This window comes from Phalangium opilio, unplaced genomic scaffold (genome assembly GCF_054372755.1).
Source record: "Phalangium opilio isolate 3A_F unplaced genomic scaffold, DU_Popi_V2 ptg000042l_1, whole genome shotgun sequence".
Lineage (NCBI taxonomy): Eukaryota > Metazoa > Arthropoda > Arachnida > Opiliones > Phalangiidae > Phalangium > Phalangium opilio.
Genome location: NW_028324166.1, coordinates 5,222,495 through 5,246,970, shown reverse-complemented (window position 1 = coordinate 5,246,970; position 24,476 = coordinate 5,222,495). Strand labels below are relative to the sequence as shown.

Genomic DNA, 24,476 nt, shown 5'->3' with positions numbered 1-24,476 from the left:
AAGGCTTGACGTTAACGCGAAAAGTTTTAGGAATACTGTATATTCGATTTCGGGACAAAACAAGTTTAACCTATTTAACGCCGACAAAAACATAAACAGACCGTGCAATTTAATTGATGGAACTTCTACTTTGAATGAAATGAAAACGTCTATAGGGTTTTATGGGAAATAGAAATTGGAAATGCCGTGTTAAAGGGGCTCACCGGCGCTGTTGGGGGGAGACCGCCCTTAGTTCAGGGGGAAAACACCCAGCTCTTTGGCCATAAGGAATGGCGCCACCGTCGTGGTGGGCGGGCAAGCAATATTTAAACAGTTTGACCCCCCCTTCACCCCATCAACTCCGGCCAGCCCCTTTAAGAAAGTGAAAGAAGTGGAATGTGGAAGGTTGAAGAACGCAAAAAAAATTTAAACATTTTTATGACAAGCTATTCTACAAGTTTTGTCGTGAAAGATCAGCGATTTTTACCTCTCAGAGTAACCATGACGTCATTAAGAGCTATTACACTGGACGTGTCTGTGTGTATATGTCTGTCTGTATGTCACCGCGCTCACAGTAAGCAAATCGGAGCAAACGTATTTGCCATATCCGGACCGCGTTCGCAGTTCACAGAAGGCCATATTGGCTTATACTCCAATATCATCGTTAGGGTTAAGATGTATGCGGCGATTGACTAGGGTTACGAGAAAGGTCTAGCTTCCCAATGGGATTGTTCGTTCCCCCTAAAAGATAAGTTTGCATGTTTCAAACGCCCTCTAGCAGCAGCTACTATCCCTATCAGGAAGTTATAAGAAAATTGGACCAAATATCACGTGTCCTATTACGTCAAAACTAAAATCCCGCCTAAATGGGCCCCGCCATCTTTAAAATACGCAAAAACTATTTACTTTGCCTAGAGATGGTGTTGTATCTACATCCGTTTTGGTCCAATAAATTAGTTAATAAATGGAGGGAGGTGAGATGGAGTAAAAATGTTGTTGTGGGACTATAAAAGTAGGCAATTGGTAGGTAATTATTTAGTGCTACCGTGAAGCGCCATTTCAAAATAGAACCTAGATCTCATGAATTAGCTGCTATTTTTAAGTCACCCACGGACATTGTTGACGTTTCGTACCGTACGATGTTAAAAACGCCAAGGATGCTGGGAGGTACAGAGGCTACGTTATATGTACGGAGTTTAGTACTCCATCTCTCCTCTATGGTAAAAGCATGCGAAAAGAAGTTAACTATGGAATCTATAGATAGATAATTTAGGATTGGGCCCGTGGTAACCGCATAGCAGCTTTTCAATTTCAAAAAATGTGTGGTCCAGCCGCAAACGCGGGACGAGGGTCCTTCCCCCCCCCTTTGTGGTTCCCAGAGTCTAATTATTGTAACTTCAGAGGTACATTCAAATTAATGCAATAACCTCCACAACTACCCATATTCTAACTTAACCAAGGAAGAAAATCAAACGCTGGTTAGGAAAAAACTTTTAATCATTAAAGGAGACCCTTGACAATATTAGCCTTAAAAAGCAATATTAAATGCTAATTTAAATGAACTGTTGTTACACTTTGTTGTGTAACTATAAACTGTCAAAAATGTGTTTCGCTGCTAATTTTTGAAGCTTTTTGGCGCCATTCTTCTCGGCAAAATTCAGTAAATCCAAAGCACTCTCAGACGTTATTTTCTTGATGAGTTCAGCTTCGCATAGATTTTTTAGAAAATCCAGACTGTAAACATCGGCGACGTGGTACAATGTGTAGCAAGTTTGAAAGAGATTAGTGGCTTTCCCCTTGTAGATGAAATTGATCAAATCATTTAGTTCCGAAGCGTCCATCTCTTGGCCCAAATCCACGACATTTTCACGGTTTTCTTTCACGTCGTGACTGAACATGGCTCGAAAGTAGGGTGAACGAGCAGACAGGACGCTTTTGTGACATCCAATTTCATAAAATGTGGGGTCCAAACGCTAAACAGAGCGAGTGTTTCTCCCCCTTTGTAGTCCCCAGTTAGTCTAACTATAGTAACTTCAGAGGTACATTGATATCCTTGCAATAATCTTCACAACTGTTCATATTCTAACTTAACCAAGGAAGAAAAATCAAACGCTGGTTAGGAAAAAACTTTTAATCATTAAAGGAGACCCTGGACAATAAAAGCCTTAATATGCAATAGTAAAGGCTCTTTTAATTGAACTGTCGAGATAAACTTTGTAGTACATAGACAGCTGTAACTATGAACTCTCAAAAATGTGTTTTGCTGCTAATTTTTTAAGCTTTTTAGCGCCATTCTTCTCAGCAAAAGTCAGTAAATCCAAAGCACTCTCTGATGTTATTTTCTTGATTAATTCCGCTTCGCATAGATTTTTTAGAGAACTCATACTGTAAACATCCGCGACGTGGTACAACGTGTAGCAAGTTTGAAAGAGGTTAGCGGCTTTCCCCTTATAGATGAAATTGATCAAATCGTTTAGTTCCGAAGCGTCCATCTCTTTGCCCAAATCCACGACATTTTCACGATTTTCTTTCACGTCGTGACTGAACATAGCTCGAAAGTAGGGTGAACGAGCAGACAGAACGCTTTTGTGACAGTGAAATTCTGTTCCTGCAGTCTTTAAGATGACGTCCGTGCAAATTTTATCTTCGAGCATTTGCGTCATGGTCTTAGAAGTGAAATCAGCTTCAGAGTCGACGCAGAGTGGCATGGAGATGCATTTGGATAATTTATGCTTGAATGTGGCTTCAATGTGGCATTCGACAGTCAGATGTCCATTTACCAAAAGATCATTACCCGGTTTATTCAGTTCTTCGTGGGTTACGAATGAAGTACATCCCCAACCAAGAGAATCGTTTTTATAGATGATTTTTCCAGCATTCCAAGTTTTTCGCTTTGTTCCGTTGGCATTGATGATTGAAAAACTGGGTGAAGCCAGTACTAGCTCAATGTCATTGGCTAGTGGCTTAATGTTTAAATATAATTCGACGGCACCCTCCGAATTATTTTTTTTTCGTCCGTTAGGGTAGATTTCCATTTCCCATTCCACAATTCCCTTGGCTTTACTCGAAGAAAATGGAGCACTCTTTAATTTTCCATCTTGAGAGACGGGGCACATCAGAAAGTTCTCCACTGTCCACAAAGCTTTAAACACGTATATTTCATTCTTAGTATGTAAAACAGTGTTATCCATCTTTAAATGAGCGTTGTTCTTTATTTTTGACAATGGAAGACAATAACTGAAATAATAATTGTTGCTTTTCTATAATACACTGTGTAAGGAAAGATACTAGCTCCTACTCAATGTGTCTCAACAAGGTCTCAATCATTAAAGGGACTAACCGGCGCGGTTGGGGTGAAGTCCGACCTTAGTTCAGGGGGAAAACACCCAGCTCTTTGGCCATAAGAAATGCGCCACCGTCGCGGTGGGCAGGTAAACAATATGCTAACCAACAGTTTGACCCCCCCCCCTTCACCCCAACAGCTCCGGCCAGCCCCTTTAACCAAGTACCATAAAAAGATTCTAACATGCAGTTGAGAGAGCAAATGATAAAAAGATATCAGCAATGTCCTCAAATACAAATTGCAACAATATAAAACTTGTAAAGACAAAAAAGAACATTGGAAGCATGCAATTGATAAAGTAAACTTAATCCTGTAGGACAACATGGAGACATATGACACGGCCCTTAAGGAAAAAAGTTACTGTACTTCATTAAACATAAATCAAAGGAAATTTCACCACAAAACTCACAGCGTAATTAATGTATTTATGTAATCTATTTATGGCTAATTATATTATGTTTGTTTAAATCTTAAACTTTCGTAAATTTCTCATAAAAGCACTTACTTCGGCAGCTTCGTACGGTTCTTTTGTTGCGTATAGCAGAAGCAGACTGTGTCTGAAGAATATTGTGGCGTTTTCCGCGGGAAAAATATGGCAACGTGATAGGCTGCCAAACGGATCAAACAGGTACAGACTACAGAGTGGACTTCAGAAAGAGGCTTTTTCTTTGGCAAATTGGGATAGCAAACTCGATCACGTTCGTGGTAACTGATTATCGTCTGCTTCATAGTTGAGATTGAGAAAACTAAAAGCGTTTTCCTTTGGGTCCTCGCGGAGCGCTCCCAAGGAGCAATAAAAATGGTAGTAGTAGTTTCCAGCTTCGTTAAAGACTGTTTTAGAAGAATAGGATTCTCCTAGTTTTATTCCTCCATGGGAGCGCTCCGCGAGGACCCAAAGGAAAACGCTATAAGAGAACAATTTTAAAAATGGTCTGCTCGCGCTAAAGCAAGAAGAAGTCCGAGAAAATTTACGAGTGGCTAAAAATGCGCCGCTTTTTAGGTTAGAAATGAAGTAAAATAACAATATTGTGGAAAAAGGTGACCATAAACAAACTAATTAGCTATAGGGTCAGCTGCCCTAATTTGGAACAGCTCTAATTTGGAACACTTTTCTTAAAATCGTTATAACTTAAGTTTGAGAGCTTCAAATGAATATTTTAAGGGCTCATTTGGAAGAATGAACATCCCTCTATCCATAAAGCACGGCCTCAAGACTCTATCATAAATTCCAGAGACGATACAAGCGTAATTAGACAACCTCATATTTTGCATAATTTATTTTTTCCAAAATGAAGTGAAAGTTCTCCCATGGGTCTCGGGAAATAAGCTTTCACGGCCAATGGGAGAAACATAGGCTTACGAAAACGATTCCATTGAAAACGTCGGATCTTTCTCTTCAAATTAAACACTAAACGCCAGGTTAGGCCCAAAAATTATTGAGAAAACTCGAATAGAAAATATGTCATCATTTGCCTAAAATGGAACACCCCGAAACACGGAAATTTACTCCATCTTTTTACACCCATAACTAATGTTTTACTCACTAAAGGACAACAAAAAAGACCTTAGAAGATGCGTTGATTCATTACCTGTTTAATAATTTTGGTCCCTTAGCGTAGATTAAGATGCGGAAAAGATACGGGAATTATTAGCCCAGTATCCAGATTTAGTCATAAACGTGATGCCAATTTTAGCTGATTTAGCATGTGGCCGAGTGATATTGGCTTTAACTATACTTCCAAACACCGTATCATGACTCACTTGATGTAAAATGTAGATTCGACACAATTACGCCACAAAAACATAACAGTGTAGGTTACTTTGATCTAACTTGGTAATTATTTCATTCGAAATACCGTTAGAGTGCATTTAATTTACAATGTTTAACCCTAATGAACTGACAGTGCGCCAATTTTTGAAGCTTTAAGCAGATGACACTCAGTGCCCTTTAAAATATATGTACAGGTATAAAATGGCAAGCGTTGGTCGCTAGATGGTCGTAGCATCGCTAACAAATTATATTTGCTTATTATTAGTTACAAAAACTCAGATTTTTTCGTATTGAAATTAGGGTGTTCCAAATTAGGACGGGGTGTTCCAATTTAGAACGGTGGCGTTCCAATTTAGGACGGACCGTTCCAAGTTAGGGCTGAAATCGACCTTTCTTAAAACCCATTTTGTAGGAAAAGTACGCGTCTTAGCAATCTGAAAATGGGTGCAATCGATCGGCAATAGTTCAAACTTATTGTATTGGTCTGCTTTTTAACTTCAGTAACTTATTTGGTACTGAAAAATATTACTTTCCAAAGAGCTTGAGAAAGAGTTCCAAGATAGGGCTACTGACTATAATTGGGAAAAGTACCAATATTTTTAGGTAAAAACTTACTAAATTTAGTAATATTTTGGTAAAGGGGTTAATTTATTCAGTTGATAAACCTTGATAATAACAAAAACAGAGGCACAATTAGCCGCTCATGAAAAACGTATGTGTAGCATTTGACCCATGGACTTGGAAGCGAAATCAGCTTCAGAGTCGACGCCGATTGACATGGACTGGCATTCGGATAATTTAAACTTGAAAATGGCATTCGACATTCAGATGTCCGTTTACCATACGATCATAACCAGTGTTTTTTCAGTTCTTCGTGGCAACTTTTATGTCGCAATAGACCCATACTTAATGACAGAATTATCAGTGAAATTCATAGTGTCATGCAATGGTAAAGACTCTATTAAACTAAAGAGATAAACTTTATTCATATATTTTAAAAATCCGACTGTATAGAGGTTACAAAAACAATAAATTTTAAAGTTAGGGTTCAAACAACATAGTACATAGGTGTAACTACAAACTCTTAAAAATGCGTTTTGCCGCTAATTTTTTAAGGTTTTTGGCGCCATTCTTCTCAGCAAAATTCAGTAAATCCAAAGCACTCTCTGACGTTATTTTCTTGATCAGTTCCGCTTCGCATAGACTTTTTAAAAAACCCAGACTGTAAACATCCGCGACGTGGTACAACGTGTAGCAAGTTTGAAAGAGATTAGTGGCTTTCCCCTTATAGATGAAATTGATCAAATCGTTTAGTTCAGAAGCGTCCATCTCTTTGCCCAAAGCCACGACATTTTCACGATTTTCTTTCATGTCGTGACTGAACATGGCTCGAAAGTAGGGTGAACGAGCAGACATGAAGAGATCTTTCTAGCAGAGCTCCTCCACTTTTATATCTCGAACTATTGTGAATTTAGAGGCATATACATATGCATACAATATTGTCCACCTCTACCAATGACCCGACTGGACGAAGGAAAATCACACTTCTGGTTGGCAAGAGCAATTTCTATGTCACAATAGACCCATACTTAGTGAAGTGAAATCCATAAAATGTGATGCAATGGTAAAGACTATTGAACTTAAGAGATAAACTTTATTCATATATTTTAAAAATTCGACCGTATAGCGGTTACAAACAACAGTAAATAGGTCTATAGCATATTTTAAAATTCGGCTTCAAATAACATAGTACATAAGTTCTTTCACAAATTTTTAGCTTTCTTTGAGCTTAGGTTTCGGTTTATTTAAAAAAGGGTTTTGCATCTCCGAGTAGAATATTCTTTGGTGCAGGTAATCACGTTGGCCTAAAAATCCTGATTTCAAGATAGAATTTTGGTATTGGAATTAAATGGGTGCACAAGTGGGTAAAATTTTGAAATTGCAGTCTGTTCTAGGATGAGACTACCACAAAGCGCTTAGTTTATGGAAAAAATAACCTGAGAGGAGGATGGTTAGCCGCCCTGTTAGTCACCGCCATTTCAAAATAAAAGCTAGTTCTCATGAATTAGCTAATATTTTTAAGGTACCACGGGCATTATTGACGTTTCGTACTGCTCGACCCCACTGTTAGTATTGTTTGCATTGTTAGTTCCAGAGCGCGCCGTCAATAAGTGAGGGCGCCACCATACGCAAAAAACCTAATACTTGCTCCTAAAGCAAGCACGCTTTACTCTCTCTCGCGCCTCGATAACGAGCAGTTCATGCTGAACTATTAACCAATGTAACTCTAAGAATTGATTACCATTAAAGTATTAATCTGTTATACTAGTCGTTTATGTCATTAAGATTTGGGATAGTTAACATCCTAACAATTGGCGACGGAGATATTTACGACCTCGCGCTTTTTGTTTTTTTTTTCTCGGGAAAGTAATCGCGCCGTTAACCACGCCGCGACTACCGCATCGAAGGAACGAACTTAAGCCTAACGTAAGCCTCGCGTACACGCTGTACCGCATATAACAGGCACCGCTAAGCCTCGCGCTCACGCTTCCGCTTCTACAAGGACTGGCCGCTGCCATATTGGATTTTTAGCCCTTACAAAGCATGGCTAACAACAACGGAAGTAATTTCGGACTTTATCCACCTTTTAATTCGGAATCGGAGCAATGGACAATTTATATAGAACGTCTAGAGTTATATTTTATCGCGAATGGCATTCGCACACGAGCTACAAATACCGATATCGAGAATGCTGAAGTATTGGAGGATAAACGAGCCATATTACTGACTGTAATCGGCAAAGACGCGTATTGTACATTACGTTCCCTCACTCATCCCAGCAAACCGACAGAGAAGTCCTTTACTGAATTGGTAAAGTTTCTGAATGATCATTACGAGCCTATACCTACAGAAATCGTAGAGCGTTACAAATTCTACAAGAGGGACCGTAAAACCGGCGAGTCAGTCGCCATGTATGTAGCAGCTATCAGGAAGGCTGCAGAGTTTTGCGGGTTCAATGACAACTTGGACACTACCCTACGCGACCGGCTGGTCTGTGGAATAAATAATGATCACGTTCAAAGGCAATTACTCCAAATTAAGGGTATAACATTGCAGCTAGCCATCGAAAAGGCTAAACAACTCGAGAAAGTTGAAGTCGATACAAAAGCATTGAAATCGCATGAGCACGATGATACGACAGTAAATCACGTAGCCACCAACCGCACGCAGCGGAAAAATACGAATCTTCCACGCCAAGGAACAGCAACTAATGCCGCTTCCGCTTCTTGCGGCAGATGTACAAGCACCGAACACGCGGATGAAGCGTGTCCCTATAAGGACTACGAGTGCCACCATTGTAGGAAAATGGGGCATCTATCGAAGGCATGCCGAAACAGTAAGAAACCTTCAAGGCCTCAAACTACTAGCAATCGGTTCAAGAAGCACGACAGACGTAAAACCAGAGCAAGAGGACAGACCAATCACGTCACGACTACCGAACTCGATAATCAGTTACCAGAATACGACGACATATTCGTAGTCACGGAATCTTGCGCTGCGCTAGCCACTTCCGATGACATTCCTCACATGGAACGACCGCCATCTGCCATTCAAGTTTCAATGGAGATCAACGGCTCGCCGGTACAGTTCCAAGTCGATACAGGGTCAGGCTACACGATCGTGTCATCGGAGTTGTTGCATAGTATCCAGCACACTCAGCCATTAGAACCTTGCCACGTGAAACTAGCCTCAGTTACGGGGCACAGCCTGGATGTCCAAGGGCAACTAACGGTAACCGCCACATACAAGGGTAAATCATTATCATTACCTCTCGTAGTCGTAGGAGGGCAAAGTCCCAGCCTCCTCGGAAGAAACTGGATGTGTACCGCCTTCAGTATTCTACCAGAAATCACAGATTCCGTTGCCGCCGTTACGGACGGTAACAAACAATTGGACGCCTTGCTAAACACGTACAAAGAAGTTTTCACTCCTGGAATGGGGTGCCTAAAGGACACTAAAGTAAAAATACACATTAAACCTGACGCTCCACAACCAAAATTTTTTAAGGCCAGGCCGGTTCCATACCACTTACGAGAACGGGTGGAAAATGAGCTTAGACGTCTGGAAGATGAAGGCATCATCTCGCCAGTATCCGTGGCAGCGTTCGCCACGCCGGTTGTACCAGTCATGAAGAAGGATGGTTCGATTAGACTCTGCGGGGACTATAAGGTGACTACAAACAAAATAGTAGACACTGAACAATATCCTCTTCCGAAGGTTGAGGACGTGTTCGCAAAACTGGCAGGGTGTGTAATTTTTGCGAGATTGGACATGCGAAACGCATATAACCAGCTTGAGTTGGATGAAGAATCGAAGAAGTATGTTGTAATAAATACAATCAAGGGCCTATTCACGATGAACCGCCTGCCGGTGGGATTGTCATCGTCGGCTGCAATTTTCCAGCGTTATATGGAAACATTACTCTTCGGACACCCGTGTACTCTACCCTTCCAAGATGACATTGGACTGGGCGGCAAATCCACTAACGATCTCATCCGGAGTTTGAAACAAGTTTTTCAAACCTTCCTTGACAACGGTTTGAAGTTAAACCGCGCTAAATGTCAATTTTTGCTTCCGGCTATGGACTTTTTGGGCTACAGGCTCGACGCAAAAGGCCTCCACCCTCAAATGCAAAAATTGGAAGCGATTAACGACGCACCAGCACCGCAAAACGTTCCGGAACTCCGATCGTTCCTTGGGTTAGTCAATTATTACTCACGATTCATCCCTACAGCATCGACATTACTCGCGCCGCTGTACAGCCTGTTACACAAAGACAACGACTGGGCTTGGAACGAAACTCACCAAGCTACCTTCGAAGCTGCTAAACGCGCCATCCAATCAACGGACCTGCTGGTACTGTTTGACCCGAAGAAGGACGTGATATTAGCTTGCGACGCTTCTCCAGTCGGGGTGGGAGCGGTAATCTCTCACATGGTGGAAGACCAAGAACGACCGATCGCGTTCGCGTCGCGCACCTTATCAAAAGCAGAGCAGAATTACCCGCAAATCGAACGAGAGGCCTTATCGTTGATCTTCGGGATCACGCGATTCCGCGATTATTTGCTCGGAAAGAAGTTTACCCTGGTCACAGACCACAAGCCTTTGGTTTTCCTCTTCGCTGAAGATAAGCCGGTGCCGGCAATGGCTGCTGCCAGGATCCAGAGGTGGGCGCTACTGCTTTCGGCCTATGATTATCGCATAATCCACAAGAAGGGCGAACTCCATGGTAACGCGGACGGTCTGAGTCGATTGCCATTACCTACTCCTGATTGGGAACCCCCTTTACCGGCAGAAGTGGTCTTATTGATTAATGGAGGTCCGCGCAGTCCCATTAACGCGCAAGAAATGGCCCAAGCTACTGGGGAAGACCCGCTGCTGAAAGAAATACTCCGGCTCACTAGGAATGGATGGCCAAATAACAAGGTAACGAAGGAAAACTTCAAAATATACCACCGCCGCTCGAATGAGATAACGATAGCCAACGGCATCTTACTCCTGGGCAACAAAGTAATCGTCCCAGAGAAACTTCAGTCGAAGATACTAGCCGAACTCCATAGTTCGCACCAAGGTGTACGGCAAATGAAGGAGCTCGCTAGGTCCAAAGTTTGGTGGCCGGGTATCGACGCAAGCATCGAAAGTATGGCGCACTCTTGTGAAGTATGTCGCCAGAACGCCCCAAAGCCAGCCACAGTTTACTCTCCTTGGCCTGCTGAGTCCGCACCTTGGAGAAGAGTTCACACCGATTTTGCTGGCCCGCTCGATAACCGTTACCTACTCGTGACGGTCGACGCTTTTTCCAAGTGGATAGAAGTCGACGTGACTAGGTCCACGTCATCCACCACTGTCACTCAGTGCCTGAGACAGCACATGGCACGCTTTGGCGTCATCCCACTACTTGTGTCCGATAATGGACCATGCTTCACAAGCAAAGAATTCCGAGAATTCGTGGTCAACAATGGTATAGAGCACCTGACTACCGCCCCATACCATCCCCAGTCCAATGGGCAAGCCGAGCGGACAGTTCGCACTGTGAAAACGACACTCAAGAAACTGAATGGCGATACCAATCTGGAAGTAGACATCATCGCAGCTGGCCTCGACCTTTACACAGAAGGTACGCTCGACGCACGCCTCGCTCGATTTCTTGTAAACTATCGTCGCACACCCATTCGAGACGGCAAGTCCCCATCGGATCTTTTCTTAGGTCGTTCCATACTGACCAAAATGGATCTCTTCCATCCCAAGGAAGCTGAGACCCGCAAACATTCCGCAAGTGGATCGTACGAGGAAGCCAGACAGTTGGTTCCGGGCAAGAGGGTTCTCGCCCTTAACTTCGGTGTCGGAGTTAAATGGAAGATTGGAACAATCATGAAACTACGTGGCAGCATAATGTACGAAATCCTCACAGACGACGGCTTTCACCTTATACGCCACAAGGACCAAATCCGACTGCTAAAAGGGAAAGAACCAGACGAGCGACGACCACAGAATCGCGAGAACCTCGCCAGCAGCGTCGAAGAAACGCCCATCTTCATAAATCGCCGGTCACGACCAAAACAATTCGCTCAAAACCTTCACCTTGCACCCAGGGTTGCTACCGCATCACCGCAACCTCAACCGGCAGTAGTTCCGACAATTCCAGCACGTACTTCTCCACCGCCCGTTACGTCACTCAGAAGATCCACACGTGCAACAAAACAAGTTATCAAACTGAACTTATAAACTGTCTCCCACAAGCGCACTTTTTTTTACGGGGAAGGTATTGTTAGTATTGTTTGCATTGTTAGTTCCAGAGCGCGCCGTCAATAAGTGAGGGCGCCACCATACGCAAAAAACCTAATACTTGCTCCTAAAGCAAGCACGCTTTACTCTCTCTCGCGCCTCGATAACGAGCAGTTCATGCTGAACTATTAACCAATGTAACTCTAAGAATTGATTACCATTAAAGTATTAATCTGTTATACTAGTCGTTTATGTCATTAAGATTTGGGATAGTTAACATCCTAACACCCACAAAACGCAAATGATGCTGGGATGAATTCGTAGACGTAGATACGGGTACAGAGGCTACGGAGATTTCAACTTCATCTCTACTCAAAGGTAAGAGATGTGGATTACTACTCCGTACCTCTTCCATCAGGTAAGAACAAGCGAAAAGAAGTAAATTATGGAATCAATAGATAAATAATTAAGGATTGAGTCCGTGGCAAAATTATAACATTGAATTATACGACTCGCGAGTCGATTCGGTTAACCAAATAATTGAATCTATATAGGAAATTGCCTTTGGTATCGTCAGACGTAAGTTGAGACTTGAAGTAAAGAGCTCTAGCATTGGTACTAGATCCTGGCACTAGTGACAAATTTGAGGATTTTATGCCGCTTCCATGGCGCCTACACTAGAGAGAAAAAAGTTGGTCGAGTTCCAAAAAAATTTCCTATCCCTTTCCCACGGCCTACTTATATCATCTCCTCCGTCGCCTGTAAGGCCGTCCGATTTCGTGGGCGCCCTATGCTAATGGAAAAGTAGCGAAATCCCGCTAGTGCGGCAATTCTCGGGTAGGGGGCGCTCGCATCCGGGACAAACGTCTTAATACATTACTATGGGGAAACTATGCCTTAAAACTGCACTTTTTCATCGGAATTTTTCTATATTTTTATGTGTTTTAGGAATCTAATTTTTACATATATTATTAAATCAAGTAAGAGCTATCTTTTGAAACTTATTTCATAATTTTCCGTCCATTAGTTTTGCTGCAATCGTTATCGAAACATTCGAAGCCGATAAACTCGAACTTCGCGGCTAGAAACTTCGAATTTTCGATAACGATTGCAGCAAAACTAATGGACGGAAAATTATGAAATAAGTTTCAAAAGATAGCTCTTACTTGATTTAATAATATATGTAAAAATTAGATTCCTAAAACATCTAAAAATATAGAAAAATTCCGATGAAAAAGTGCAGTTTTAAGGCATAGTTTCCCCATAGTAATGTATTAAGACGTTTGTCCCGGATGCGAGCGCCCCCTACCCGAGAATTGCCGCACTAGCGGGATTTCGCTACTTTTCCTTTAGCATAGGGCGCCCACGAAATCGGACGGCCTTACAGGCGACGGAGGAGATGATCTAAGTAGGCCGTGCCTTTCCCCTCGACCTAAAGCCGCGGAACACGGACGCGGGTGCTTGAATCTAGTTCGGCCGTCTACCGTCGCGAGCGTCTCACGTTTTGGAGGGAAAATTCAGAAACCGCAACCAGAGGTCCAACCGTTGGTGGGTTATCCAGAATATTCACTTTCACCAAGTGAAGAACTTGGTTAGCTCGGTACTTCTAGTCTCATCTTACTTCTGGTATCATTCACTTGTTACCAACGACGTGGAAAAAACGGTTCCGCTGCAAACACAGGCCGAGTGTTCCTCCTCCTCTGTGGTTCCCAGTTAGTCTAACTATAGTAACTTCAGAGGTACATTGATGATATAACCTCCACAACTGTTCATATTCTAACTTAACCAAGGAAGAAAAATCAAACGCTGGTTAGGAAAAAACTTTTAATCATTAAAGGAGACCCTTGACAATAAAAGCCTAAATATGCAATAGTAAATGCTCTTTTAATTGAACTGTCGAGATAAACTTTGTAGTACATAGACAGCTGTAACTATGAACTCTCAAAAATGTGTTTCGCCGCTAATGTTTTCAGCTTTTTGGCGCCATTCTTCTCAGCAAAAGCCAGTAAATCCAAAGCACTCTCCGACGTTATTTTCTTGATCAGTTCAGCTTCGCATAGATTTTTTAGAAAACCCAGACTGTAAACATCCGCGACGTGGTACAACGTGTAGCAAGTTTGAGTGAGATTAGTGGCTTTCCCCTTGTAGATGAAATTGATCAAATCATTTAGTTCAGAAGCGTCCATCTCTTTGCCCAAATCCACGACATTTTCACGATTTTCTTTCATGTCGTGACTGAACATGGCTCGAAAGTAGGGTGAACGAGCAGACAAAATGCTTTTGTGACAGTGAAATTCTGTTCCTGCAGTCTTTAAGATGACGTCCGTGCAAATTTTATCTTCAAGCATTTGTGCCATGGTCTTGGAAGCGAAATCAGCTTCAGAGTCGACGCAGAGTGGCATGGAGATGCATTTGGATAATTTATACTTGAATGTGGCTTCAATGTGGCATTCGACAGTCAGATGTCCATTTACCATAAAATCATTACCCGGTTTTTTCAGTTCTTCGTGGGTTACGAATGAAGTACATCCCCAACCACGAGAATCGTTTTTAAAGACGAGTTTTTCAGCATTCCAAGTTTTTACCTTTGTTCCGTTGGCATTGATGATTGAAAAATTGAAAGAAGCCAGTACAAGCTCAATGTCATTGGCGAGCGGCTGAATCCATAAATAAATTTCAACGACACCCTCCACTTTATTGGTTTTGCGTCCGTTAGGGTAGATTTCCATTTCCCATTCAACAATTCCCTTGGCTTTACTCGAAGAAAATGGAGCACTCTTCAAGGTTTCATCTTGATCAGAGACGGGGCACATCAGAAAGTTCTTCACTGTCCACAAAGCATTAAACACGTAGATTTCATTCTCAGTACTTAAAACAGCGTTATCCATCTTTAAATGAGTGTTCTTTATTTTTGTCAATGGAATTCAATAACTGAAATAATAATTGTTGCTTATCTATAATACACTGTGTAAGGAAAAATACTATCTCCTATCCAATGTGTCTCAATCATTAACCAAATACCATAAAGAGATTCTAACCAGTTGAGAAGTTGAGAGAGCAAATGACAAGAAGATAACAGCAGTGTCTACAGACATAAATTGCAAAAATAGAAAACTTGTAAAGACAAAAAAGAACATTGGAAACATGCAATTGACAAAGTAAACTTAAATGCTGTAGGACAAAATGGAGATATATGACAAATACCATAAAGAGATTCTAACCACTTGAGAGGGAAAATTATAAGATACGCCACAAATTACAACAATAAAAAACGTGTAATGACAAAAAATGGACATTGGAAACATGCAATTGACAAAGGGTTTAGGCTTAGCCAAATGCCCGTAGGCTATCGTTATACGATTAATATATTTGATTATATAAAATAATAGTAGTTTAATTATTTTAGTTTAAGTCTAGGTAGATACATTTTTGTCTGTCTCATATTCTTCTAATGACATTGGAAACATGCAATTGTCAAGTAAACTTAAATCCTGTAGGACAACATGGAGATATATGGCACTGCCATTAAGGAAATAAGTTACTGTATTTTATTAAGCATTAAGCAAAGGAGATTTCGCCACAAAACTCACAGCGAAATAAATGTATTTATGTAATTTATTTATGGCTATTAATATTATGTTTGTTTAAATCTTAAACTTTCGTAAATTTCACATAAAAGCACTTACTTCGGCAGCTTCGTACGGTTCTTTTGTTGGGTATAGCAGAAGCAGACTAGTTGTGTCTGAAAAATATCGTGGCGTTTTCCGCGGGAAATTATGATCACGTGATAGGCTGCCAAACGGATCATACAGACTACAGAAAGAGGCTTTTCCTTTTGCAAATTGGCATAGCGAACTCGATCACGTTCGTGGAAACTGATTATTGTCTACTTCATAGTTGAGAAAACTCAGAAAAACAATTTTAAACAAGTTGGGAAAACCAAAATATTACCTCTCCGTGTCAAGAAGTCAATGCGCTCCATAACAAGAATAAAACTTCAAAGCTATAACCCGATTACGATTAGCCCTTTCTTTGTGATCTAATTTCTACCATGATGCTTTCTTCTATTATAAAATTTAAACCTGATTATTTAAACGTGTATTTAACTTTCGGCTCACTCTGAACCGTTAATGTCCTTCATTACAGACACGAACATCAAAACCCAAAGTTTACTACACCTCAGGTCTCAATTATTTACTCTTTGGTTCACTACGCCTATAGCGGATAATACTTGATTTACCCGACAGAGTCCAGACCTTAGCCTTCTTCACGAAATCATTAAATCAAGGATTATTCTATATACAGATGTGGTATAGCTCAAGTAATATATAAACAGCCATTTCAAATAATAATATTAAAAACTATCCTTGGAATATCTAAATGAAACAGAGCTTTAAAGCTACAAAACTACAAAATGCATCATAATTACGAAAAATATTTCCACATATTCACTTTATATTATGGATAAAGGGAATATTATAGTTCTGTAGGATGACTTTACACATCAAAACAAAACGAACGTATTACTCCTACGTAAAATATTAATAGACAGGCAAGGATTCATACCATTAAAGAAGGAGCGCAATATTATCCATATTTTCAATTCATATACAGAGAAAAGAAATTATTATGTTTCTGAGAGGAGCTTCCCATTTTGGTTGTTGTTTTGAAAAATATATCGCAATGCACGGGCCTTGATAAATATAGGAGGCAATGAAGGAAATATATCGCATTCACGGGCCTTGGTAGATATTGGAGGCAATGATTTAATCTCTCTCTCTTTGCACGAGAGGTTTATCTTTAATATTTAAATAAATATAATTATTTTTAATTATTTTAATCTTCAATAATTAACATTAATAATAGTTACATCGTTTAAAATAAAGTTATACCTATTATTATCTCATACTTTGCTAATATTGAAGTTTAAAGTGAAAAGTACCCCTCCTGCCCGCTTCCTTCAGATTTTGGGGTATATATACTATTCGTTTCCATTATAATAGTAAGGAAAAAGCGCAATTGCGAAAACCTTTGGTGGCGATCCCACCTTAGGGAGGCTAGACGTTTCTCGTAACCCTAGCTGATCGCCGCGTATATCCTAAAACCAAACGATGATAATGGAGTAGAAGCCAATGATACAGATTGGTGTCTATGTGGAATAGACGGAAGACCAGTGGATTGTGGTGTTAGAAGCCAATGATACAGATTGGTGTCTATGTGGAATAGACGGAAGACCAGTGGATGGTGGTGTTAGTAGCCAGTGTAAGTGCAGACTGTTGTCAATGTGGGATTGACAAAGAACAGAAGATGGTGGTGATTAGAAGCCAGTATGTACAGACTGGTGCCCAAGTCGAATGGACGAAGACCAAGAAGATGGTGGTGATTAGAAGCCAGTAAGAACAGACTGGTGTCCAAGTGGAATGGACAAAGACCAGAAGATGGTGGTATGAGAACTCAAGTAGAGGAGCCATTTCCGTGACTGTGAAAGCAGTTCGGAAATGGCGAACACGTTTGCTCCGATACGCAAACTGCGAACGCGGTCACGTGGGTGTAACAACAGACAGACACACAGACACACAGACACACAGACACACAGACAGACACACAGACAGACACACAGACACGGCCGTTACAGAACCTCTCCTGGACTACGTCACACGGAGAGGTAAAAATGGGCTGCTCTCGCTAAAGCAAGATGTAGTCCGAGAACATTTACGAGTGGCTAAAAAAACGCCGCTATGTTGGGTAGAAATGAAGTAAAATAACAATAGGGACCTTGATTACTACGCCATGAAACGTCAGGCTACCTTCCACTTGTGCTAAAAAACATACCAGGAGGAGGGGCTTATATAGCTCACATTCTGTAAAAAAACATACCATAATGGCGCTGGGGGCGGAGTTAAACCCGAATTGCCAAGTCCCTATATTGTGGAAAATGTGACCATAAACAAGCTAATTAGCTATAATTTGGAAAGTACCAATATTTTGAGGTAAAAACTTACTAAATTTAGTAATATTTTGGTAAAGGGGTTAATTTATTCAGTTGATAAGCCTTGATAATAACAAAAACAGAGGCACAATTAGCCGCTCATGAAAAACGTATTTGTAGCATTTGACCCATGGACTTGGAAGCGAAGTCAGCTTCAGAGTCGACGCCGAGTCGCCGACTGACATGGACTGGCATTCGGATAGTTTAAACTTGAAAATGGCATTCGACATTCAGATGTCCGTTTACCATAAGATCATAAGCAGTGTTTTTTACAGTTCTTCGGGGAATTTTTTTTGTCGCAATAGACCCATACTTAAAGACAGAATTATCAGTAAAATTCATAGAATGTCATGCAATGGTAAAGACTCTATTAAACTAAAGAGATAAACTTTATTCATATATTTTAAAAATCCGACTGTATAGAGGTTACAAAAAACAGTAAATTTTAAAGTTAGGGTTCAAACAACATGGTACATAGGTGTAACTACAAACTCTTAAAAATGCTTTTTGCCGCTAATTTTTTAAGCTTTTTGGCGCCATTCTTCTCAGCAAAATTCAGTAAATCCAAAGCACTCTCAGACGTTATTTTCTTGATGAGTTCCGCTTCGCATAGATTTTTTAGAAAATCCAGATTGTAAACATCCGCGACGTGGTACAACGTGTAGCAAGTTTGAAAGAGATTAGTGGCTTTCCCCTTGTAGATGAAATTGATCAAATCATTTAGTTCCGAAGCGTCCATCTCATTGCCCAAATCCACGACATTTTCACGATTTTCTTTCATGTCGTGACTGAACATGGCTCGAAAGTAGGGTGAACAAGCAGACAGAACGCTTTTGTGACAGTGAAATTCTGTTCCTGCAGTCTTTAAGATGACATCCGTGCAAATTTTATCTTCAAGCATATGAGCCATGATCTTGGAAGCGAAATCAGTTTCAGAGTCAACGCTGAGTGGCACGGAGTTGCATTTGGATAATTTATACTTGAATGTGGCTTCAATGTGGCATTCGACAGTCAGATGTCCATTTACCAAAAGATCATTACCCGGTTTTTTCAGTTCTTCGTGGCTTACGAATGAAGGCAATCCCCAACAACCATCTTTGTTTTCAAAGACGTGTTTCTCGGCGTTCCAAATTTTTTGCTTCATCCCATTGACATCAATGATTGCGAAATGGAAAGAAGCCAGGACTTTCTCAATGTCATTGGCTAGATGCTGGATTTTTAAAGATAATGCAACGAAACCCTCGACTTTAGTGGTTTTGGATCCGTTTGGGTACATTTTCATTTCCCATTCAACAATTCCCTTGGCTTTACTCGAAGAAAATGGAGCACTCTTTAAGATTTCACCTTGATCAGAGACGGGGCACATCAGAAAGTTCTTCACTGTCCACAAAGCTTTAAACACGTAGATTTCATTCTCAGTACTTAAAACAGCGTTATCCATCGTTAAATGAGTGTTCTTTATTTTTGTCAATGGAAGGCAATAACTGAAATAATAATTGTTGCTTTTCTATAATACACTGTGTAAGGAAAAATACTATCTCCTATCAAGAACGAATTCAGGATACCATAAGAACGTTGAAACAAGGCAATGCTGGCGCCATGAAGTCATACTTTTCATAATGTGAGGGAGGGGCCTATTTTTGGGAATATGGAAAATGGAGTCTCCTAGGTCTAGGAGTGTTGGTGTCGTTGTCAAGAAAAAAATTGTTAAAATCGTTAATGATGAACTGATATATTTAAAAAGAGTGGTTATAAAGAATCTAGATTTTTATTAGAGAGCCTGATTTATCTGGGACAAAGTCAGTACAACGGATTTCCTAAACTTCACCGTGTAACGCCCAGGCTTAAGGCCAGAGAAGCTGAATGTGATACTAGCCACTTTAACTGATTTATAACCCACCGATGGCGCTAAAAACGGATTTTAAGGCGTTACCTAGGACGAAGGCGGTATCGGTTTTCGAAAGAAGTATGACTTCATGGTACCAGGGGACAATGTTACCATACCACGTTCTTATGGTATCCTGAATTCGTTCTTGCTCCTATCCAATGTGTCTCAATCATTAACCAAATACCATAAAGAGATTCTAACCAGTTGAGAGAGCAAATGATAAGAAGATAACAGCAGTGTCTACAAACATAAATTGCAAAAATAGAAAACTGGTAAAGACAAAAAAGAACATTGGAAATATGAAATTGACAAAGTAAACTTAGATCCTGTAGGACAACATGGAGATATCTGACAAATACCATAAAGAGATTCTAACCACTTGAGAGGGAAAATTATAAGATACGCCACAAATTACAACAATAAAAAAACGTGTAAAGACAAAAAAGGGACATTGGAAACATGCAATTGACAAAGGGTTTAGGCTTAGCCAAATGCCCGTAGGCTATCGTTATACGATTAATATATTTGATTATATAAAATAATAGTAGTTTAATTATTTTAGTTTAAGTCTAGGTAGATACATTTTTGTCTGTCTCATATTCTTCTAATGACATTGGAAACATGCAATTGACAAAGTAAAGTTAAATCCTGTAGAACAACATGGAGATATATGGCACTGCCATTAAAGCAAAGGGCGGCTCCGTTGATGCCCCTGAAAGATGCCTTTTCCGCTACACGTTGGCTAAGCTTGGCAAAGGCTAGTTTAACCAAAGGCAGGAACCAATGGGACCTAGTGCATTAGGTCTGATTGGTTCCTGCCTTTGGCAAGGTAAAATTCGTGTCCAGAGGATTAGCCACCATGCTAGGGGTGATCATGGAGCCGCCTGTTACTTTAAGGAAAGAAGTTACTGTATTTTATTAAACATTAAGCAAAGGAAATTTCGCCACAAAACTCACAGCGAAATAATTGTATTTATGTAATTTATTTATGGCTATTAATATTATGTTTGTTTAAATCTTAAACTTTCGTAAATTTCACATAAAAGCACTTACTTCGGCAGCTTCGTACGGTTCTTTTGTTGCGTATAGCAGAAGCAGACTAGTTGTGTCTGAAAAATATCGTGGCGTTTTCCGCGGGAAATTATGATCACGTGATAGGCTGCCAAACGGATCATACAGACTACAGAAAGAGGCTTTTCCTTTTGCAAATTGGCATAGCGAACTCGATCACGTTCGTGGAAACTGATTATTGTCTACTTCATAGTTGAGAAAACTCAGAAAAACAATTTTAAAAAATGGGCTGCTCGCGCTAAAGCAAGATGTAGTCCGAGAACATTTACGAGTGGCTAAAAAAACGCCGCTATGTTGGGTAGAAATGAAGTAAAATAACAATAGGGACCTTGATTACTACGTCATGAAACGTCAGGCTACCTTCCACTTGTGCTAAAAAACATACCAGGAGGAGGGGCTTATATAGCTTACATTCTGTAAAAAAACATACCATAATGGCGCTGGGGGCGGAGTTAAGCCCGAATTGCCAAGTCCCTATATTGTGGAAAAGTATGACCATAAACAAGCTAATTAGCTTTAATTTGGAGGAAAGTACCAATATTTTGAGGTAAAAACTTACTAAATTTAGTAATATTTTGGTAAAGGGGTTAATTTATTCAGTTGATAAACCTTGATAATAACAAAAACAGAGGCACAATTAGCCGCTCATGAAAAACGTATTTGTAGCATTTGATCCATGGAGTTGGAAGCGAAGTCAGCTTCAGAGTCGACGCCGAGTCGCCGACTGACATGGACTGGCATTCGGATAGTTTAAACTTGAAAATGGCATTCGACATTCAGATGTCCGTTTACCATAAGATCATAAGCAGTGTTTTTTACAGTTCTTCGTGGCAAGTTTCATGTCGCAATAGACCCATACTTAAAGACAGAATTATCAGTAAAATTCATAGAATGTCATGCAATGGTAAAGACTCTATTAAACTAAAGAGATAAACTTTATTCATATATTTTAAAAATCCGACTGTATAGCGGTTACAAAAACAGTAAATTTCAAAGTTAGGGTTCAAACAACATAGTACATAGGTGTAACTACAAACTCTTAAAAATGCTTTTTGCCGCTAATTTTTTAAGCTTTTTGGCGCCATTCTTCTCAGCAAAATTCAGTAAATCCAAAGCACTCTCAGACGTTATTTTCTTGATGAGTTCCGCTTCGCATAGATTTTTTAGAAAATCCAGATTGTAAACATCCGCGACGTGGTACAACGTGTAGCAAGTTTGAAAGAGATTAGTGGCTTTCCCCTTTGATATATATGTTACTTTAGTGTACTATAATATGGCCAGATGGCGTTGTAAGCTTATCCAGTTGGGTCCTCGTGACTCGACACAACGCGCATTAACCAATTTTTGTTTTGTTATGATCGACGCCTAGTCGATGTATAAATGTATGCCAAATAAGATTAAAGTTTATCTTAACATTAAAGGACAATGCACAATTATTTAACCAACTAAATAAGGTTAAGCAAGTTTGATATTCTAACTAAATAAATAAAGAATATTACATGGTGTCAGAGTCAACTTTCGATCCCCCACCTTTCGTTACGGTAAGCCTTGGCTTGTTTTTGTTACTGCGTCATTATGAAACCGCCGCCGCCATTCGTACCTGGGGAGTCTCCTTCTTCATCGTGGGAGCTCTGGCGGGAAGCCTTTGGCCTTTACGCCGATATAGAAGCCCTGAGCACTAAGCCTGTGAGTCTCCAACGCTCTTATTTTTTGCATTCCATTGGTTTGGAAGGGCGTGAGCTGTTAAAAACTATAACCATTCCGCAACAAGGAGATGCTCGCACAGTGGAAATTCTTATGGATGCTTTGAGTTTATATTACAGACCTTATAAAAATCGCACATACCATAGGCATCAATTTCATGAAGTTTCACAAGGTAGTCGTAGCATAGACGAATTTGTAGCTGAGCTTAAAACGAAAGCACGAGACTGCGAATTCGATACACAGGAAGAATCTCTAATCGTTGACAGAATGATCGGAGGTCTAAGAAGTTCGGAATTAAGGGAGAAGCTACTACAAGAGGCAAATTTATCATTGGCTCTGGCTATAGATTTGGGCCGATCTTACGAACGTTCTAAAGAACAAGCTAAAGAGTTAGGAGCGTCTTCACAAGTAGCCGTAGACATGTTATCTAAAACTAAACAGTCAAACAATGGAAATAAGAAATTTCAGCAATCTAGAAGAAAGGTATCAGCTGTGCAGAAGCCACAGACGCAAGGGTCTAGCACACATTTCCAAAAACCCTGTTACAAGTGTGGACGATTCCATAAAATAAAAGAGTGTCCAGCCTTTGGGAAGCGTTGCAACAACTGTAAAGTACTAAATCATTTTTCAAGTGTTTGTAGGAAGGCTAAACAAATACAAACCTTGGATATAAATGAGTCGGAAGATGACGAGGAAACAGAGGATAACCTATTCGTTGGAGCTTTGACGCTTGATAGTTTAAGACAAGACCCGTCTAACATGACAGCTAATATCACTATAGAAGATCAATTAGTAACTTGTAAAATAGATACCGGGTCCCAGGTTAATTTGCTTCCACTGGAGATTTATAATTCCTTGAAGTCACGACCAAAACTGCAAGCTTCTGACGTAACGATTTCAGCTTTTACCGGGCATAAAGTAAACGTTCTCGGAAAATGCAACCTGATGTGCCAAAATAGAAGTTTACAAGCCTCAGTCCCATTCTATATATCCAAGGTCAGCTCGTCAGCTTTGATTGGTGCTAAAACTTCAGTCGATCTACAATTAATCGCTAGATTAGACAACATAACTAAAACTCCAGAAACTAAAGCAAAGCTGGCAGAAACTATTAGTCCTAGATGTCAAGACCTTCTAGAACAATATAAAGATGTTTTTGAAGGACTGGGTGAACTGAAACGGGTGCACACCATTAGACTTCAAAAAGATGCAATTCCATACGTCGCAGCGCCTAGAAAAATACCGTTAGCGCTTCAAGACAAAGTCAAGACGGAATTGGATCGCATGGAAAAGATCGGAGTTATTCGGAGAATAGATGAGCCTACGGAATGGGTTCACCCAATCGTGGTGGTATCCAGACCAAACGGAACGGTTCGAATTTGCATGGATCCAAGAGAGCTAAATAAAGTTATACTGAGAGAGCATCATTCCATGCCGACACAAGAAACGGTTCTAGCGCAAATAGAAGCAGCTAACTTATTCACAGTACTAGACGCTTCGGATGCTTTTTGGCAAATTAAATTAGATGAAGAGAGTTCTAAACTCTGCACGATAGCCACACCGTTTGGAAGATATTCTTTTCTTCGACTTAGCTTTGGATTAGCAAGTGCACCTGAAGTATTACAAAAAGCGGTGCAAGAAATTATCTCGGGTTTGGATAATTGTACCAATTTCTACGACGACATTATTATTCGAGGAATAGATAATAAACAGCACGATGACGTGTTAGAAGCGCTACTTCAACGAGCAAGAGCCGCTAATTTCAAATTTAATAAGAAAAAGAGAGTTATCTCTACTCCAGAAGTCAAGTTCTTAGGACATACGATATCCGGAGCGGGTATCAAGATAAACCAAAGTCGACTTGAAGCTATTCAAGCAATAAGTTCGCCAAGTAACTTAAAGGAACTGCAGACATTCTTGGGCATAGTCACATACGTATCTCGATTTG

At 40.4% G+C, this 24,476-nt stretch overlaps 5 protein-coding genes across 5 annotated transcripts; all 5 read right to left on the bottom strand.

The window, feature by feature from the left end:
* Positions 1-1,458: 1,458 nt before the first annotated feature.
* LOC149678615 (speckle-type POZ protein B-like) lies at positions 1,459-4,051 on the bottom strand. The gene is made up of 2 exons (XM_089835904.1): positions 3,828-4,051; positions 1,459-3,216 (listed from the first exon to the last, which is right to left on the bottom strand). Exons 1-2 carry the CDS (start codon positions 4,049-4,051, stop codon positions 2,217-2,219), a joined length of 1,224 nt encoding a protein of 407 aa, XP_089692030.1. The 3' UTR covers positions 1,459-2,216.
* On the bottom strand, positions 1,566-2,058 carry LOC149678616 (speckle-type POZ protein-like A). The gene is made up of 2 exons (XM_089835905.1): positions 2,023-2,058; positions 1,566-1,952 (listed from the first exon to the last, which is right to left on the bottom strand). The coding sequence occupies exons 1-2, from the start codon at positions 2,056-2,058 to the stop codon at positions 1,566-1,568; spliced, it is 423 nt and encodes a 140-aa protein (XP_089692031.1).
* A 1,975-nt stretch (positions 4,052-6,026) lies between the features above and the next one.
* On the bottom strand, positions 6,027-7,110 carry LOC149678614 (speckle-type POZ protein B-like). The gene is made up of 2 exons (XM_089836554.1): positions 7,091-7,110; positions 6,027-6,967 (listed from the first exon to the last, which is right to left on the bottom strand). Exon 2 carries the CDS (start codon positions 6,507-6,509, stop codon positions 6,168-6,170), a length of 342 nt encoding a protein of 113 aa, XP_089692680.1. The 5' UTR covers positions 6,510-6,967; positions 7,091-7,110; the 3' UTR covers positions 6,027-6,167.
* A 6,575-nt stretch (positions 7,111-13,685) lies between these two features.
* On the bottom strand, positions 13,686-15,788 carry LOC149678613 (speckle-type POZ protein-like). The gene is made up of 2 exons (XM_089836553.1): positions 15,566-15,788; positions 13,686-14,810 (listed from the first exon to the last, which is right to left on the bottom strand). Exon 2 carries the CDS (start codon positions 14,765-14,767, stop codon positions 13,811-13,813), a length of 957 nt encoding a protein of 318 aa, XP_089692679.1. The 5' UTR covers positions 14,768-14,810; positions 15,566-15,788; the 3' UTR covers positions 13,686-13,810.
* A 2,450-nt stretch (positions 15,789-18,238) lies between these two features.
* LOC149678612 (speckle-type POZ protein-like) lies at positions 18,239-21,603 on the bottom strand. Its single transcript, XM_089835903.1, has 3 exons — positions 21,463-21,603; positions 20,810-21,009; positions 18,239-19,352 (listed from the first exon to the last, which is right to left on the bottom strand). The coding sequence occupies exons 1-3, from the start codon at positions 21,601-21,603 to the stop codon at positions 18,353-18,355; spliced, it is 1,341 nt and encodes a 446-aa protein (XP_089692029.1). The 3' UTR covers positions 18,239-18,352.
* Positions 21,604-24,476: the final 2,873 nt, after the last annotated feature.

Excerpts from the sequence above, each read along its gene's own strand:
- LOC149678616 (XM_089835905.1), bottom strand. The coding sequence starts at position 2,058 with ATGAACAGTTGTGAAGATTATTGCAAGGATATCAAT. Across the intron at positions 1,953-2,022 it reads ATTATTGCAAGGATATCAAT|CGTTTGGACCCCACATTTTA; the intron begins GTACCTCTGAAG and ends CGCTCTGTTTAG.
- LOC149678615 (XM_089835904.1), bottom strand. The coding sequence starts at position 4,051 with ATGAAGCAGACGATAATCAGTTACCACGAACGTGATCGAGTTTGCTAT. Across the intron at positions 3,217-3,827 it reads AACCGTACGAAGCTGCCGAA|TTATTGTCTTCCATTGTCAA; the intron begins GTAAGTGCTTTT and ends TTATTATTTCAG.
- LOC149678614 (XM_089836554.1), bottom strand. The coding sequence starts at position 6,509 with ATGTCTGCTCGTTCACCCTACTTTCGAGCCATGTTCAGTCACGACATG.
- LOC149678613 (XM_089836553.1), bottom strand. The coding sequence starts at position 14,767 with ATGGATAACGCTGTTTTAAGTACTGAGAATGAAATCTACGTGTTTAAT.
- LOC149678612 (XM_089835903.1), bottom strand. The coding sequence starts at position 21,603 with ATGTCGAATGCCATTTTCAAGTTTAAACTATCCGAATGCCAGTCCATG. Across the intron at positions 21,010-21,462 it reads TTTTTCATGAGCGGCTAATT|ACAATAATCAGTTTCCACGA; the intron begins GTGCCTCTGTTT and ends ACTATGAAGTAG. Across the intron at positions 19,353-20,809 it reads AACCGTACGAAGCTGCCGAA|TTATTGCCTTCCATTGACAA; the intron begins GTAAGTGCTTTT and ends TTATTATTTCAG.